The following is a 16,873-nucleotide window of genomic DNA, read 5'->3' as shown; positions in this document are numbered from 1 at the left end:
TACTCTTAAAAGACTACTTACATAGTTTATAACCCTAAATATGCAATATTTAAGCCCAGAGTCTTTGAAGTAGGTTAGGAAAAGAAGTACTGCAAATGGAGCAAAGAACAGTAATCCTTTTGGATGCTTACATTTTCTCATGACCTAATAATTTTCCTTCTCTAAAATACAGATATATTTTACATATTTTTTGGTGTGTACTTTATGATTTTAAATGTGTTCCATGTATGAGTGGCTTGATGACAGGTAGTAACAGGTTAATGGATCTGAGGCACAATTGTTCATTGACAGCTAGAGGACTGCAAAGGCTGACTCTAGGTGTTCAAAGAAAAGAGAAAAGATTGACCTTTTTTCGCTACTACACCTATTAGTCATCACAGTGCTTGGTACATGAGGGGTTCTCAGTAAATATTTATGGAATAAATGAACTTTAGTTCTCCTTTCGTAATGAAAGCACTCATCATTTGTTATATGAACAAGGGTAAAAAGAGAACACACTGAAAAGATTACAGAATTATTTTATAATCACATCAACAAAAATCTGTTAGGCAGTCTTCTTCATAGTAATAATAATTAAAATTAGACTCTTCTACTTTAGATAATAAATATTGACACAAGTCAGTTTATTTCATAAGCATGGCATTTCCTTTATTTAGGAAATAATATTTATTGACTCATTACTGAGTCAGTAATATTTATATCCCAGGGTTCTTGAGATCAGTTAGTGAACAAAACAGAAAATGATTACTCTACCTTTGTAGAGACTCATTTTCCTAGATATGTTAAGTAACTATGTGACAAAAATAAAGGGAAGAAGGACATGTACAGAACACCTACTGTGTCCAGAAGAGGAGAAATTCTTTGAGAAGCCAGTAGAGAGGTATAAAGTCAATGTCACCAATGGACAAACTGTAGACTACATATTTCAAGTAATGCTAAACATACTCATTTACTTAACTTTTCACACCTAAGCAAGAAACTACCATTCATGTATTAATTTTAATCCATATATTGTTCATCATACTCATTTTCACCAGCTAAATGCATTTGTCACAGTTTTTATAGTTTGCTCCTGCTTCTCCATTCTCATTGAAGAATTAAAAAAGAAAGGAAGTAAGGAAAAAGAAAATAAATTAAAAAGAGGTAAACTGTTACCTGCACTGGAAGGAAACATTGTGGACAAAGGCCAGAAAGATCTGTCTGGGAGCTCAACAAGGGAGAAGTATGCATGGCTCAACTTTTATGTCTTCCTTTATGTGCTACAAAGCATACTGGCTGGGGCAGGGAGGCCTTGTTCTATTCTTTTTTCATATGTTATAGATGACTTTTTGTTGTTGTTATTATAGATGATTTTTAAATGTACTCCAAATTTAATTGGTATTTAGGAAAATAATTCTTTATTCCTGAGACAAAAGATTATTTATTTTATAAATTTAGCAAAATGATTTGTTTCCATTTAAAGAACTATAGCTTAAAACCAATCCTAATGAAATCCCCATAATTCAAATAATTTTAACAGTTATACAGAAATGTTCCTAACTGATAAATATAATGATGGCCAGTTAATGATTTCACACTGATCTTATATTTTTAAAAGAAAAAGATGGGCTTTTTTTCCAATGAGATATTAAAAATCTCCTCAAATAAGACCTAGGACACCTTTTGCACTGTGATTTTTCAACACATTTCAACACTTGGAGACAATAAACAGTGCTTAGTTTCACAGAATATGAGTTTTACAAAGTTACACACTTTTTGTTCAGTCTTACTGTACGCTAGCTCTTACTTATGCAATGGATGCAGTATTATTGCATGGCTTCTCCCTTTGAGCCAAAATGTCACTGAGCAACTTGTTTGCATAATCATGCTAACCAGCAAGATAACATGGCTTTCTTCAGAAAAATCCCCAGTGTACAGGTAAAACAAAAACACACAGCATGTAAGTGTTTGCTGGTGATCTGTTACCTCACTAAAGCAACACTGATGAAGGCTAATATGATGAATAAGTGTTACATGATTAGCTAAAGCTAAGCAACTCTTATATAAGGTAGCAAATGAAATACTCTGAATAACTCAGGGATTCTATTAAAGAATGTTCTGATCATATTAATCCCCCCCAAAACTACATTTATGTAATACAATAAAAAGGTATGCTAAAATTGACCAGAGAAACCATCTCTAAACACAGGCACAAAACTAAGCTAATTCTTGTAACTCACTAAGAATTCAGTCTGAAACTTGGCTGGCTCCTCAGTGCTAGCCAGCAATCTTGCCTTCCTGTCTGCCTTTCTGGCTGCAAGTATTCCATACTTTCACTATTCTTCTCAAGCTTTCAATCTCATTTCTTTCTTCTAAACCTCAGAGGATAACTTCATCTCCAATTTCACAGAGAATACAGACCCAACAGACAGGATCTCTCTCAACATTTTATTTCCCTCTGCCCAATTGTGGCCACATACAAAAGTGGATGTGCACCCACCATCATCTTTCATTCTTCTATTCTCAAAATGTCCCCCTGCCTAACTACTGAAAAAGAGCGGAAAACAAAACACTGCTCTTCTTTATTTCTACCATATCTTGAGCTACTCCTGTTCTCCTTTCAAGGCTAGAGAAGAAGAAATGAAGAAAAGAGATTTTTTTAAAATAATATCAGATTCAGGAGATTCCTATTCTCCAAAATTTCAATTGTTTGGGGAAGGGGGTATATTTTCCAATATACAGGTGATTCTATAGTCTTTCTTTAGAAACAAATTTAAAATAATTCTAAATAAAAATCACATATAACAAAATTCACTCTAGGTCTTTTACTGAGAATATGTTCTCCTAGTAAAAAGTAATTTCTAGCAGAAAATACAATTTGGTTTTTGGAGAGAGATGGCTTCCTAGAACACATTTCGGCACACTGTTTAGTATAAGCTTTTTCTTAAAGGAATTCAAAAGCAAATCTCTCATTTTTTCACTTATCTCACTTATTCAGCCTCTGACCCAACACTACAGTTATAAAAGTGGTCACCAACATTATTTATAATTCTTAAAGGACTTCACTACCATTCAGGCCAATCGAATACCCTTTATCATGATTTCATCATAGTTAGGGAGTCTTTGTTCTTATTGTTGTCACACACAGATAAAATGTTACATTTAAACTTTAGCATATGTATGAAAAAAAGTAAAATATAAATACATTGATACTTAATTTAAAAATAACTTCAATTCCAAATAATGCTGAGTTAAAAAGAACTAACTAAAAATAAGAATGGAGAAAAAAAGGAAAAACAAAAAAAAAAAAGGAAGTACGGTTAAAAGAGGATAATAAGAAAGGGCAAAAGAGAAAGAAAACTAGCTTTACCTACTCTTCACTTAAGCTAGTTCCCTGCTATTCACTCTTCAAGTTGAACTATCTGATTAATCAGAGTCCTTCACCCTTATACTTTAGATTCCCTAGAGAGCAATTCCAGTACAACATCAATACAGCCTCCTTAAGGTGTATTGATGTTGTGTACAGAAAAAATAACAGTATTTTTTCTAGTGTTTCATACTCAGTTCATTTTCTTTCCAGAAAAGATTTTCTTAATTACAAAATTAATAAAGTTAAATCTCCAAAACCCAGTTCATAATTTACCAATTCTACCTAATTTTCCTGCTTTAAGTAGAGGTGTATCATGAAGTAAAAATATAACACTGAAGCAGAACAATGAGAGTAAGAAAAAATATTAAAAGGAGAAGACTATAGTATTTGCTATATATAAAGACAGCCTTAAAGAAAGAATATAAATAGAAAAAAAGTTATCCTTCATTTATATAAGTAGAAAATTGAAAATGCTTTGCAATCGCACTCAATATTCTCCTCATATGAAATTCTCCTTCATACATATATATATATATACATTTGCTGTTGCTGTTGTTTGTTTTTTTGTTTGTTTAGTTGCTAAGTCTTGTCTGTCTCTTTTGTGACCCCCTGGACTATAGCCCATCAGGCTCCTCTGTCCATGGGATTGCCCAGGCAAGAATACTGGAGTTGAGTTGCTACTCCCTTCTCCAGGGGATCTTCCAGACCCAGGGATAAAACCCATGTCTCCTGCATTGGCAAGGGGATTTTTTTACCACTGAGCCATCAGGGAAGGTTTCACTGTACTGTGTCAAAAAATTGAAGCAATCTTCCTAAAAAAAAATTTTTTTGGTAATTAGTTTTGTGCCTTATATTTAAAAGATGGAAATTTCAATAGAATTGGTAATTTACACTACTTTATAAAGAATATGAAGCATAAGACACCAAGAGTTCAACTCCTCAATGTCTGTTCTTCTACTGAATTGTAATTAAAACCCATTTTTTAGGTGTTACAACATTAAACTTACATTAGCATCAACAACAACTGACATATATATAAGTCATATTCATTCCTACCTGAGAACTCCATCCACTTGGTCTTTGGTGTAGCCTTTTCCACTTTCACCACTACCAGATGAGCTGTCCTTTGTGCAATTAGGTTTGCTTTGATCACCACCACCTGATGGTTTTCGGCAATGAGGGCTATTTCCAGCAGTGCTTCCATTTTTCATGATAATTTCCAACAGTGCTGTAGAAAGATATGGAAAGCATACTCCATCTGTTTACATCAAGATACATACACATGGTCTTGAGAAGAAAGTTATAAAGCTGACAAAATGTGTACTCCAGAAAGATACACCATAGGGCCTTTTTAAATAGATAGTAAGCATTCCCTTATGTATAGCTGTTCACAGATCACTAATCACTATTTAGAAGTAGAATATTAAGTTTAATGTTAATAACTCAAAATTACTATCACCTAATTTCTTATGACATACTTTATTTGTAATATCATGGTGAAACTGCCAAATACCAAAGAAAACAATAATCCTTAAAGTAGCCAATGAGATTATCTACAAAGAAACAAGTTCCCTGGTGGCTTCCCTGGTGGCTCAGAGGATAAAGCATCTGCCTGCAATGCGGGAGACCCGGGTTTGATCCCTGGGTTGGGAAGATCCCCTGGAGAAGGACACAGCAACCCACTCCAGTACTCTTGCCTGGAGAATCCCATGGACAAAGGAGCCTGGTGGGCTACAGTCCATGGGGTCGTAAAGAGTCGGACATGACTGAGCGACTTCACACACACACAAATACACACACACACACACACACACACACACACACACACACACACACACACTTATTTCCCAAAAGCAACAATGGCAGCTAAATTGAGCAATAGCTTCAAAATGGTCACAGAGAATAACTGTCAACTTGAGTTCTGCACTGCTGCTGCTGCTGCTAAGTTGCTTCAGTCATGTCCGACTCTTAGCAACCCCATGGACTGCAGCCCACCCGGCTCCTTCGTCCATGGGATTTTCCAGTCAAGAGTACTGGAGTGGGGTGCCATTGCCTTCTCCGGAGTTCTGCACTAATTTTCTGGAAATTATGTAAGATTAAAAACATTTTCAAACAAACAAACACTGATAAAATTATCACTAAGATTTCACTGGAAGATATTTACTACCTTGAGATACCACTTTACATCTACTAGGATGACTATAATCAACAAGGTGGACAATAACATGTTGACCAGGATGTATTACTAGGAAAATGGGAACACTCATATATTGCTAGTGGTAATAGGAAATGGGGTGCTTGCTTTGAAAAAAGATCTGGTAGTTTTTGCAAAGATTAAACATATAGTTATTATCTGACCCAATATTTCTATCTCTCAGTGTATATCCATGAGAAATGAAAACATATATACAAAAACTGGTTCACATATGTTCATAACAGTATTGTTCATAATAGGAAAAAAGTGGAAACAATTGAAATGTCCATCAACTGATGAGTAGATGAATAAAATGTGACAGGTCCATACAATGGAATACTATGACAATCAAAAAAAAATGAAGTACTGATATATGCTGCAGTACGGCTGAACCTTGAAAACATATCAAGTGAAAAAAGTCAGTCACAAGAGACAATATACTGTATGATACCATTTATACAAAATCTAGAGGCAAATCTAGAGACAGAAAGGTCAGTTGTTGCCAAGGGGAGGGAAGGATGAACTCTGGGAGAAGTAAGAAGTGATTGCTAGTGAGTATGAGATTTCTTTCTGTGATGAAGAAAATGTTCTAAAATTAATGGTTGCAATGGCTGCACAACTCTGTGAATCCACGGAGTGGTATGCTCTGAATGAGCTGTGAGATATGTGAATTACATCTCAGTAAAGCACTATATATATTCCCTTGTAGCTCAGTTGGTAAAGAGTCTGCTTGCAATGCTGGAGACCTGGGTTCGATCCCTGGGTCAGGAAGATCCCCTGGAGAAGAAAATGGCAACCCACTCCAGTACTCTTGCCTGGAGAATCCCACAAACAGAGGACCCTGGCAGGCTACAGTCCATGGGTTTGCAAGAGTCAGACATGACTTAGTGACTACACCACCACCACCAAAGCTGCTATATAGATATTAAAAAAAATCCAGCAGTCATTGCCGCACAGCCTGTGAGATCTCAGCTCCCTGACCAGGTATTGAAACCAGGTCATGGTCATGAAAGTGCTGAATCCTAACAGTAGATCACCAGAGAACTGCCAGTAATTATTTTCAATATTCCAGAAAAACATCTGCTTCACTGAATATACTAAAGCCTTTGACTGTGTGGATCACAACAAACTCTGGAGAATTCTTAAAGAGATGGGAATACCAGACCACTTTACCTGCCTTCTGAGAAATCTGTATGCAGGACAAGAAGCAACAGTTAGAACTAGACATGGAACAACAGACTGGTTCCAAATTGGGAAAGTAGTATGTCAAGGATGTATACTGTCACTCTGCTTATTTAACTTCTATGCAGAGTACATTATGAGAAACACTGGGCTGGAAGAAGCACAAGCTGGAATCAAGACAGCTGGGAGAAATATCAATAACCTCACATACACAGATGACACCACCCTTATGGCAGAAAGTGAAGAACTAAAGAGCCTCTTGATGAAAGTAAAAGAGGAGAGAGAAAAAGTTGGCTTAAAACTCAACATGCAGAAAACTAAGATCATGGCATCTGGTCCCATTACTTCATGGGAAATAGATGGGGAAACAACGGAATCAGTGACAGACTTTTATTTTCTTGGGCTCCAAAATCACTGCAGATGGTGACTGTAGCCATGAAATTAAAAGACGCTTGCTCCTTGGAAGCAAAGTTATGACCAACCTAGACAGCATATTAAAAAGCAGAGACATTACTTTACCAACAAAGGTCTGTCTAGTCAAAGCTATGGTTTTTCAAGTAGTCATGTAGGGATGTGAGAGTTGGACTATAAAGAAAGCTGAGCGCCAAAGAATTGATGCTTTTGAACTGTGGTGTTGGAGAAGACTCTTGAGAGTCCCTTGGACTGCAAGGAGATCCAACCAGGCAATCCTCAAGGAAATCAGTACTGAATATTCATTGGAAGGACTGTTGCTGAAGCTCAAACTCCAATACTTTGGCCACCTGATGAGAAGAACTGACTCACTGGAAAAGATTCTGATGCTGGGAAAAATTGAAGGAAGGAGAGAAGGGGACGAGAGGATGAGATGGTTGGATGGCATCACTGACTCAATGGACATGAGTTTGAGCAAGCTCCCAGAGTTGGTAAAGGACAGGGAAGCCTGGCATGCTGCAGTTCATGGGGTTGCAAAGAGTTGAACACAACTGAGTGACTGAACTGAACTGAACATATAAGAGAACTTTCTTCCAAATCTTTTTCATAGCTCATGCATTCAAGAGGTCACCAAAGACATAAGATATTTAGTTTTTATAACAATTTAGTTGTAGATGGTACAGAAAGGCTCTTAATTAGGTAGCTATTTTGGACTCCTTTCTCATTTAAGTCAACATAGAGCATTGAATAGAGTTCTCTGTGCTGAACAGTAGGCTCTCATTCAGTTCAGTTCAGTTCAGTTGAGTCGCTCAGTCATGTCCGACTCTTTGCGACCCCATGAACTGCAGCACACCAGGCCTCCCTGTCCATCACCAACTCCAGGAGTTCACCCAGACTCACGTCCATCGAGTCAGTGATGCCATCCAGCCATCTCATCCTCTGTCGTCCTCTTCTCCTCCCGCCCCCAATCCCTCCCAGCATCAGAGTCTTTTCCAATGAGTCAACTCTTCGTATGAGGTGGCCAAAGTACTGGAGTTTCAGCTTTAGCATCATTCCTTCCAAAGAACACCCAGGGCTGATCTCCTTCAGAATGGACTGGTTGGATCTCTTTGCAGTCCAAGGGACTCTCAAGCGTCTTCCTCAACATCACAGTTCAAAAGCATCAATTCTTTGGCGCTCAGCCTTCTTCACAGTCCAACTCTCACATTCCATAACACAGGAAAAACCATAGCCTTGACTAGACGAACCTTTGTTGGCAAAGTAATGTCTCTGCTTTTGAATATGCTATCTAGGTTGGTCATAACTTTACTTCCAACGCATATAACACACAGATACACATACACATACATTCATGCATCATGCATATATATATTTCTTAGCTCTGTCTACTGAGAGGATCTGGAGGCAATGACACACTTGTAGCAATGAGCTTATCAAGTGTCTATATATTAGTTTCCAAGTATCATTATCCACTAAAAAGAATCAGGACTCCTGGGGCAAGAATTGATTCCGAGGGCAGAGAAATGAGCTTGAAAACTTTTTTGTGTTTGAAAGTAAAGAAATTCAAAGAATGATGAGGACATGTCATAAGATACAGGAGCTTGAAGGGGCTCCTACTGATTAAATCTGAGGCAATCTGAACATCAAAATGAACAGTGATAATAATAGATTAAATAGGAATCCATGTTAATAAATAAGGTTGAATGTCAATTAATAAACTGTAGAAGGAATAATGGAATAAGAAAACCAACATTTGGCAACCATCAGAAATTTATTCTGGAAAGAATCATCAATGAATGCTAAAAGGAGCTTTGGAAATTTGTTGTAGAATAGGACATTCAGAGTTTTAAAGTATTTTCCCACAAAATATTTATTAATTACAAGAGGGGAAAAAAAGTAAGTTTAGAGTAGACAAACCTGGTAACACCAGCTTCACCAAGTGATCAAAGTTAACCTCATCAGTAAGGACCAAATCAGTATGTTCCCTGATACGTTACACTAAGAATGCAACATCACTTCTATGGTATGCCTGCCAAAAATTCATAAGGAAATGTCAGCCAAACCTAAATTGAGGGAAAATCTATAAAATAGCTGGCCTGCATTCATCAAAACACAAAGATCAAGAAAGAAAAGAGGCTGAATGCAAACTGGTACAGCCACTATGAAAAACTGTATGGAGGTTCCTTAAGAAACTAAAAACAGAGCTACCAGCAATTCCACTCTTGAGCATATATCCAGAGAAAAAATGGTTCAAAATGATATGTACACCCCAGTGTTCCCTGAAACACGGTTTACAATAGCCAAGACATGGAAACAACCTAGTCCATCCACAGATGAGTGGATAAAGAAGATGTGGCACATATACACAATGGAATATTACTAAGCCATTAAAAAGAATGAAATAATGCCATTTGCAGCAACATGAATGGACCTTGAGATTATCATACTAAGTGAAGTAAGTCAAACAGAGAAAGATAAGTATTTTATGATATTGCTTCTAAGTTCAATCTTAAAAAAAAATGATACAAATATACTTACTTACAAAACAGAAAGACTTGCAGACTTATAGAGGGAACAAGGTGGGGAAGTGTAGGGGAGAGGGATAAACTGGGAGTTTTGAATAAATACACTGCTGTATTTTAAACAGATAATCAACAAGGATCTCTCTGTGAAAATGGGAAAAGAATTTAATATACAGATACATGTATAACTGAATCACCTTGCTGTACACCTAAAACCAACAAAATATTGTTAATCGACTATACTCCAATATAAAATAAAAATTAAAAAAGGAAAAGAGAAAAGATGGTATCTAGATAACAAAATATGGCAAATAAATGCAACGTAACAGGGAGAACTGGCAGAATCTGAATGAGGTACTTACATTAATTTCATGACTCTGACAGCTATACTGTTGTTATGTATGAGTGTCCTTATCTTAAAAAACATACACTGAATTACTTAGGTGTAATAGGATATCATGTCTACAACTTACTCTTGATTGGTTCTGGAAAAAATATAAGAACAAATTGTATACCTGTGGGGGTGGAAGAGAGATAGCAGGGAGAAAGAAGGGGCATGATAAAGCAAATGCAGTAAAATTTTATCAAATAGGAAGCACTGAGTGAAATGTATACAGGAAGTGTACACTATTTTTAAGACTTTCCTATACGCTTCAAAGTATTTCAGAATTTTCAAAAAGCTAAAATGAAGAGGGAAAATTGAGAAAGTATATGCAAAAAAAAATTTAACTGTTTTCAGTAATTTTATCAGTGAGGTAGTACTGGTAATGTTACACTGAAACTACTACATATATCATGTGGCATAAAGCAAATAAATAATCATGACATATTCTACCATTTGCCATGGCCTTGAAAACCAGGATTACTACTGTGGAAGGAAAAAGATAGAAATATATGCAAGAAAAGTTTAAAGACCCCAAAATACTTAACTTAAATTTCATTTACTAGTATAAATGTATAAGATGTTTTAACTTAAAAAAAAAAAAATTCCCTAGTCTGTACACTGAAAAGGCCCAGAAACAATGACAATCTATTAACCACAGCATCGTTTGTACCAGACCATGATACTAAAACACCATTTTCCACTAAAAGAAACCAGGGCTTATTGGAGCTACGTTTGATTCAAGATCTAGTACAGGGAATGTATAAGAGAAATCTGAAACTTTATGTCATACCAAAGAGAAAGAAAATTATTAAAGACTATTAGGAATGTGTCTATGAAACTCAGGAGGTAACCTAAACAGGTTCCACCAGCCACATCTAAAAAATGATATTATCTGCTTTTGGAAAACAGGAGTCAATTCCTTTTCTTGAAAACTGATAAAAGCAGTCAAGCACTTATCGTATCTTGCCTTTCCTATATGAACTCTACCACTGTGTAACCCTAAGATAGGTGAGGGGGAAGTGTCTCTTTATAGAATTATTTCAGCCTATAAAAGAATAAATTATTTTGAAAAAATTGTGAAGCCAGATGGGAAAGTGGTTATATGTATTTATATTTACAGGTGGCCACAAAGTCCCTATGCATGCTAGTTAGAAGTTATCTGTACATTCCTTTCATTCTTTGCACAAACACATTCTCTCAGTTTTTCTGGACATCTTCCATGCTAACAGCTAGATGCTGGATATTGCTAAAGCAAAAGATCATATAGCTGTTTTAAATTTTCAAGTTATTATGATACTGAAAATCTTTCAGAGCCTAGGGGTTCTGCTTAACAACGGCTATGTATATATATGCACTCACACTAAGCATTTTGGCTCCAAACAGTGAAAATTTGAACAAGTTCCATTACCTCTGTGTCCCAATATCCAGTTTTATCATCTTAAAAATGGAATCAGCAAGGTTTTCTGTATTAACAATCACTGGAACCAATGCCTGAGAAGGTAATGTGGTTCAGTTCAAGTACTGCCAGAATTTGGAACTCACAACCTTTTTCTGACTTATTAAATGTCTTAGCTATTATATGAGATCACATTTATAATAATGAGCAGTATTACGAACATTAGTTGAACAGATATAAGATATCTCCTTATAAACCAGATTACTTTTGGTTTTAAAACTGTCCAACCTTATTTTGTATGTTCATTTTCCAGACATACAGCTTTGCTTGTATGTCTTAATTAATGTAATCTGTACTTAATTTATACATATCCCATATTAAGGACCAGTGAAAAAGTAAACATAGTATTAAAAATGTTTATGTGGCTAATCCAAAAGTGAATAACCAAGATCCATTTTTATTTCATAATGTTCTGCTGCACACCTATTATATATAATACCCATCACTAACAAAACCTAAAATAAGAATATATGATTTGGAAAACAGATTTTTTCATTCCAGGCAAACTGAAAATAGCTTTTATTTGTGTGATTATAAAAGTAATGTTGTTCAGTTCATTTAAAAAAGATAAAGTAAAGATCTCCTATAAATCACACACAAGAAAAAAAAAATCACTCAACCATTGTGATATATTTATATATCTATATATAAATATATACATAGCCAACTAGAGTAGCTAGTTATATATATATATAGCTATATATATAAAAAAATATATATGTATATATTTATATATATCTAGCTACTCTAGTTGGCTAGCTGTCTAGCTTTTTTACATATTTTGAAACAAAATGAGAATAATCTACATATGTTGGTAGCATGCCCTTAATAGGTTTATAATTCAATGTATATATCATTTTATAGCAATAAATCTAGGTGCACATCATCTTTATTTTTTAAGACCTTATTCAGGACTATTGCAATAGGGGAGTGACAGCAGGCTGAACTCTGAATTCAGTAAAGACAACTGGAAACTTATAGTCAATGAGCACGGTAAGGTGGGTCACTGAACGGAAAATTACTGAGGCACATCATTGTTTTTAAGTGCACAGTGTATACAGGCAATTCAATTTATTTAATAATTCCCAATGATGGACTCTTTCCAAATTTTTGCTACAATGACAACCCTTATATACATTTTCCCATACTTGTCTATTGTGGGAAAATTTCATTTGTGAATATATTATCACAAAAAGCCTTACAGCTTCATTTATTTATGAACAAATTGTCTTCACTGATAAGAGATAAAACTACCTAAACAGGTATCATTCCAGAAAACCAGGATTTATAGATGCCACAAGTATATGCAAAAGACTGGTAGAAAAGATGATAACATTAAAACAGTTCCTGACAGCAGAGCAATTTTTAATCTAGGAGAGGAAGAGCTATATACATAAATAATACAAGAAATAAATGCAAAGCAGGGAGAACTACATATTAACTAAGAATGGAATGAGTACCTGAATTCACATGGAAATTAATCCTAACTTAAGGCAATTTTTTAATGTTAAACAGGTAAATAAAAAATGATAGAAAGAGACAAATATTATATAAGTAACTCCAAGCAATCATCCAAATACTTTTGCCATTGTACTAATACATGAAATTCTTATAGCACTTAATAAACTAACCTCATAATAATCCTGTGAAGACTACAGATGAGAAAACTGTGGCTTAGGAAAGGAAAAGGGAATGATAGGAACGGAACCATTTTTGTGTCTAGCAGAGATTTCCTATTTCATTTCTCTAAAATGTAAGCTCCAAGAGGACAAGAACTGTCTTATTGATCACTGACTCCCTAGTTCTGAGAAGAGTGCCTGCCACAAAGAAGCATGGATTCAGTAAATATTTGTTGAATAAATATATCCGCATCCTACAGATGTCGTAATTGAGGCTCAGAAAGACAGTTATGGATATAAACAAATAAAACCATTAAATTAAGGTTCAAAACTAAGTTTAGTATTCTTTCTTCAACTATAATGTCTGAAACAGTTTGGTTATTAGCTGAAATGTGGAAATCATTTTATAATATTTAACTAGTGCTACCAAAATAACTGTTTTGAATGTATAATTTACACTTATCACTAAATTTTGATTAAGTCAGAAACAGAAAGAAAATGGTATTGTCTTCAAAGGAATAGCTGAATAATACTCCAGATGTGAAATGACAGTTTTAACTGTTTTATCATTTTAAATGAGACTAAAGGGAACAGAACTTTGAACTTTTTATCAGGTTTAAATTTTAAAATAAAGTAGCAAAAAAAAAGGAAGAAAAATCTTTACACATAGCTCTCACCTGAGGGGAAATAATAAAAAGAGGACTATTTTAATTTGCTATTGTACAGATAGAGGTTGCAAATTATATAAGTTATCTATTCATTAAGTAGACACAGGATGGCCATTTTTGAAGCTGTAGACTGCCATTTGGTTCAAATTACTATGAAACTCTTGAAAATAATTAAAATGTTTTTCTCTGAAAAAAATCTATACTTCAAACTGCCTAACAATTAGAATTAAACACTAAAGTATTAAAACAGCAATGTAAAAAATAAAAAGCAATGTAAAGCATTAAAACTGAGAGGCTGTATCTCTCTGTAAAAATCTAAAACATATCAATAATCCAGTAAACATAAAGTTTAAGAAATCAAAATGCAATTTACTTCCTCTTGCTGATATTTTCCAAGTTTATATTTCCTATGTAGCATCATATACATATATTAATCCTTTCAAATGTAAACCAAACTTATAATATGAAAATATTTGAAAGTTATAAATCCAATTTGCTTAGAAGTCCATTTAAATAAACTGTAAAATAATATTCTCAACTAAATACTTAGAAAGCAAGCAATGTCCTAGATTCTTTTGAGGATGCAGTTTTTCCTTAAGGAAAACCCTTGCCAATTTTTTTAAGTGGTTTATCAATCAGATTCCTTACCTAGCAAGAATAAAATTGTAAAGGGAACAAAAACTCTGGAATTTAGCTAGAATTTAGACTCACATTTTTGCATTTACTATATAAAAACAAGAGAAATCAAAATGCAATGTTTTATTTTGCCTACCTTAGCATGAAAATACATCCAAGAGGAATATTAAGCTCTAAGTTATAAAGATGTGAAAGTGGTCTAGAATACATGAAATTCAGGGATAACAATTTTTCATTTCATTTTAAACAATAGCTTCAATTCCCTTCTACACTAAATATTTTATCAGGAGCTTATACAAATGTTCTAGATCTTTTCCGCCTCCTCTGTATTCTTAAATTATTCCAGTATACATCTGAGAACATTCTACGTAAAATACACTTTGTTAAGTATTTGCACATGATCTATTTCGCCTAACATTAACCCTGTGATGAAATCCTTATGTTATACATAACTAAACAAGGCTTGGCAATGATAAGTAACTCATCCCTGTCAGAGTAACTCAAATCTGTCAGAGGCAAAGTCCATATCTGAATAAGGTCTTCAGACTACACCACAACTGTAGCTAATCACTTTATGTCATAATCACATGTTGCCTTACAATACATTGTACTATTAACTTTCACTGTTACTGTCGTAACTTTCCCAATGTTCATGTCTTTAAAAGCAACAGCTGTATTGTGCTTTGATATCTTACAGTATCTTTAGTAGATTGATTCACGTTGCTTGTTTCATAGAAGAATTACAGACTATAGGTTTAAAAACTCTTTGTCTCACACTTGTTAAATAGAAATGACACCAAAATTATCAAGCACTATTAAATGCTTCCCATGTATTAACTCATTTAATCTTCATGCCATCCCTATGAAATTGGTACATTATTGTCCTATTTTGTAGACAGAAAAGCTACAAGCTAGATAGGTTATTTAACTTGCCCAAGATTAAGGTTACAAGGGAGTTACGGTCAAGGCTTCAAAAGCCAAGGTATTCTGTCTGGAGTGGTTACATGCTTAAAGTTAAAACTGTCCCTCAAGTCTGTGCATGCATGTGTGCTAAGACACTTCAGTCACGTCCGATTCTTTGCAACCCTATAGACAGTAGCCCGCCAGGCCCCTCTGTCCATAAGATTCTCCAGGCAAGAAGACTAGAATGGGTTGCCTTGCCCTCCTCCACAGAATCTTCCCAACCCAGGGACTGAACCTGTATCTCTTTCATCTCCAGCATTGGCAGGCAGGTTCTTTACCACTAGTGCCACCTGGGAAGCACCCCCTAAGACTACATAATGACTAAATGAAATCATGCATTCATACAGTAGAAAAATTCAAAAAGTTTTAACTCTTGGCAATGATTTCTTGAATATGAAACCAGTGAAGTGAAGTCGCTCAGTGGTGTCTGACTCTGCGACCCCACGGACTGTAGCCTACCAGGCTCCTCCATCCATGGACTTTTCCAGGCAAGAGTACCAGAATGGGTTGCCATTTCCTTCTCCAGGGGGATTTTCCTGACTGAGGGATCAAACCCGGGTCTACAGCATTGCAGGCAGACACTTTACCATCTGAGCTACAAGGGAAGCTCTAATGAAACCAAAAGCATAGGCAATAAAAGAAAAAATAGACAAATGGGCCTATATCAAAAGGAAAAAACTCCCATGTATCAAAGGAAACAACAGAAAAAAGACAACCTACAGAATGGGAGAAAAAAAAACCTTCAAATCAGACATCTGGTAAGAGTTTCCTAGGTCGCATGAGTGGTTAAAAAACCCATCTGCTAATGCAGATGTAAGAGTTGTGGGTTCAATCTCTGGGTTGGGAAGATTCCCTGGAGGAGGGCATGGCAACCCACTCCTGTAATCTTACCTGCAGAATCCCATGGACAGAGGAGCCTGGCAGGCTATGGTCCATAGGGTCACGAAGAGTCAGACAAGACTGAAGCAATTTAGCACACCGGCATAACTCGACAATTAAAAATAACCTAATTTAAAAACGGGGAAAGGACTTGAATAGTTCTCAAAAAATGATATAAAAATGGCCAATGAGCAAATAAAAAGATCCTCAATATCACTAATCTTGAGAGAAATGCAAATCAAAACCACAGTAAGGTATCACCTTACTTGCCAGGATGGGTACTGTCAAAAACGAACAAAAAATCAAACAGAAAATAACAACTGCTGATGAGGATGTGGAGAAACAAGAACTCTTGCCCACTGTTAGTAGGAATGTAAAATTGTGTAACTCTTACAGAAAAAGGTATGGCAATCCCTCAAAAAATGTGAAAATTAAAATTACCAATATGATCCAGCAATCCCATTTCTAGGTATATATCAAAAACAATTAAAGCAGGATCACAAAGAGGTATTTGTACACCCATGTTCTTAGTAGCCTTATTTACAATATAGACTGTGATGGTTTCCAAGATATGGAAACTATCAATGCAATCTATTCCTAGATGGTGAA

The 16,873-nt window shown here is 35.2% G+C and overlaps 1 protein-coding gene across 3 annotated transcripts in view; it reads right to left on the bottom strand.

The window, feature by feature from the left end:
- Positions 1 to 16,873, bottom strand: part of DNAJB14 (DnaJ heat shock protein family (Hsp40) member B14) — a 41,833-nt gene that overhangs the window by 23,082 nt on the left and 1,878 nt on the right. Inside the window, exons 1-2 of one of the 3 annotated variants that reach the window (XM_070791152.1) lie at positions 16,277 to 16,370; positions 4,406 to 4,577 (exon numbers count right to left, since the gene is read on the bottom strand). The exons of 1 other annotated variant lie outside the window; for it this stretch is intronic. In XM_070791152.1, coding sequence (XP_070647253.1) covers positions 4,406 to 4,560 — 155 coding nt within the window. In that variant the 5' untranslated portion in view covers positions 4,561 to 4,577; positions 16,277 to 16,370. Of the gene's footprint in view, positions 1 to 4,405; positions 4,578 to 16,276; positions 16,371 to 16,873 lie in introns of those variants that run through there. One more of the 3 variants, XM_019962395.2, reaches the window with a different exon arrangement.

The sequence above is a fragment of the Bos indicus genome, chromosome 6 (genome assembly GCF_029378745.1).
Source record: "Bos indicus isolate NIAB-ARS_2022 breed Sahiwal x Tharparkar chromosome 6, NIAB-ARS_B.indTharparkar_mat_pri_1.0, whole genome shotgun sequence".
Taxonomy (NCBI): domain Eukaryota; kingdom Metazoa; phylum Chordata; class Mammalia; order Artiodactyla; family Bovidae; genus Bos; species Bos indicus.
Note: the sequence above shows the minus strand (reverse complement) of the source record. Positions and strands in the feature narration are given on the sequence as shown.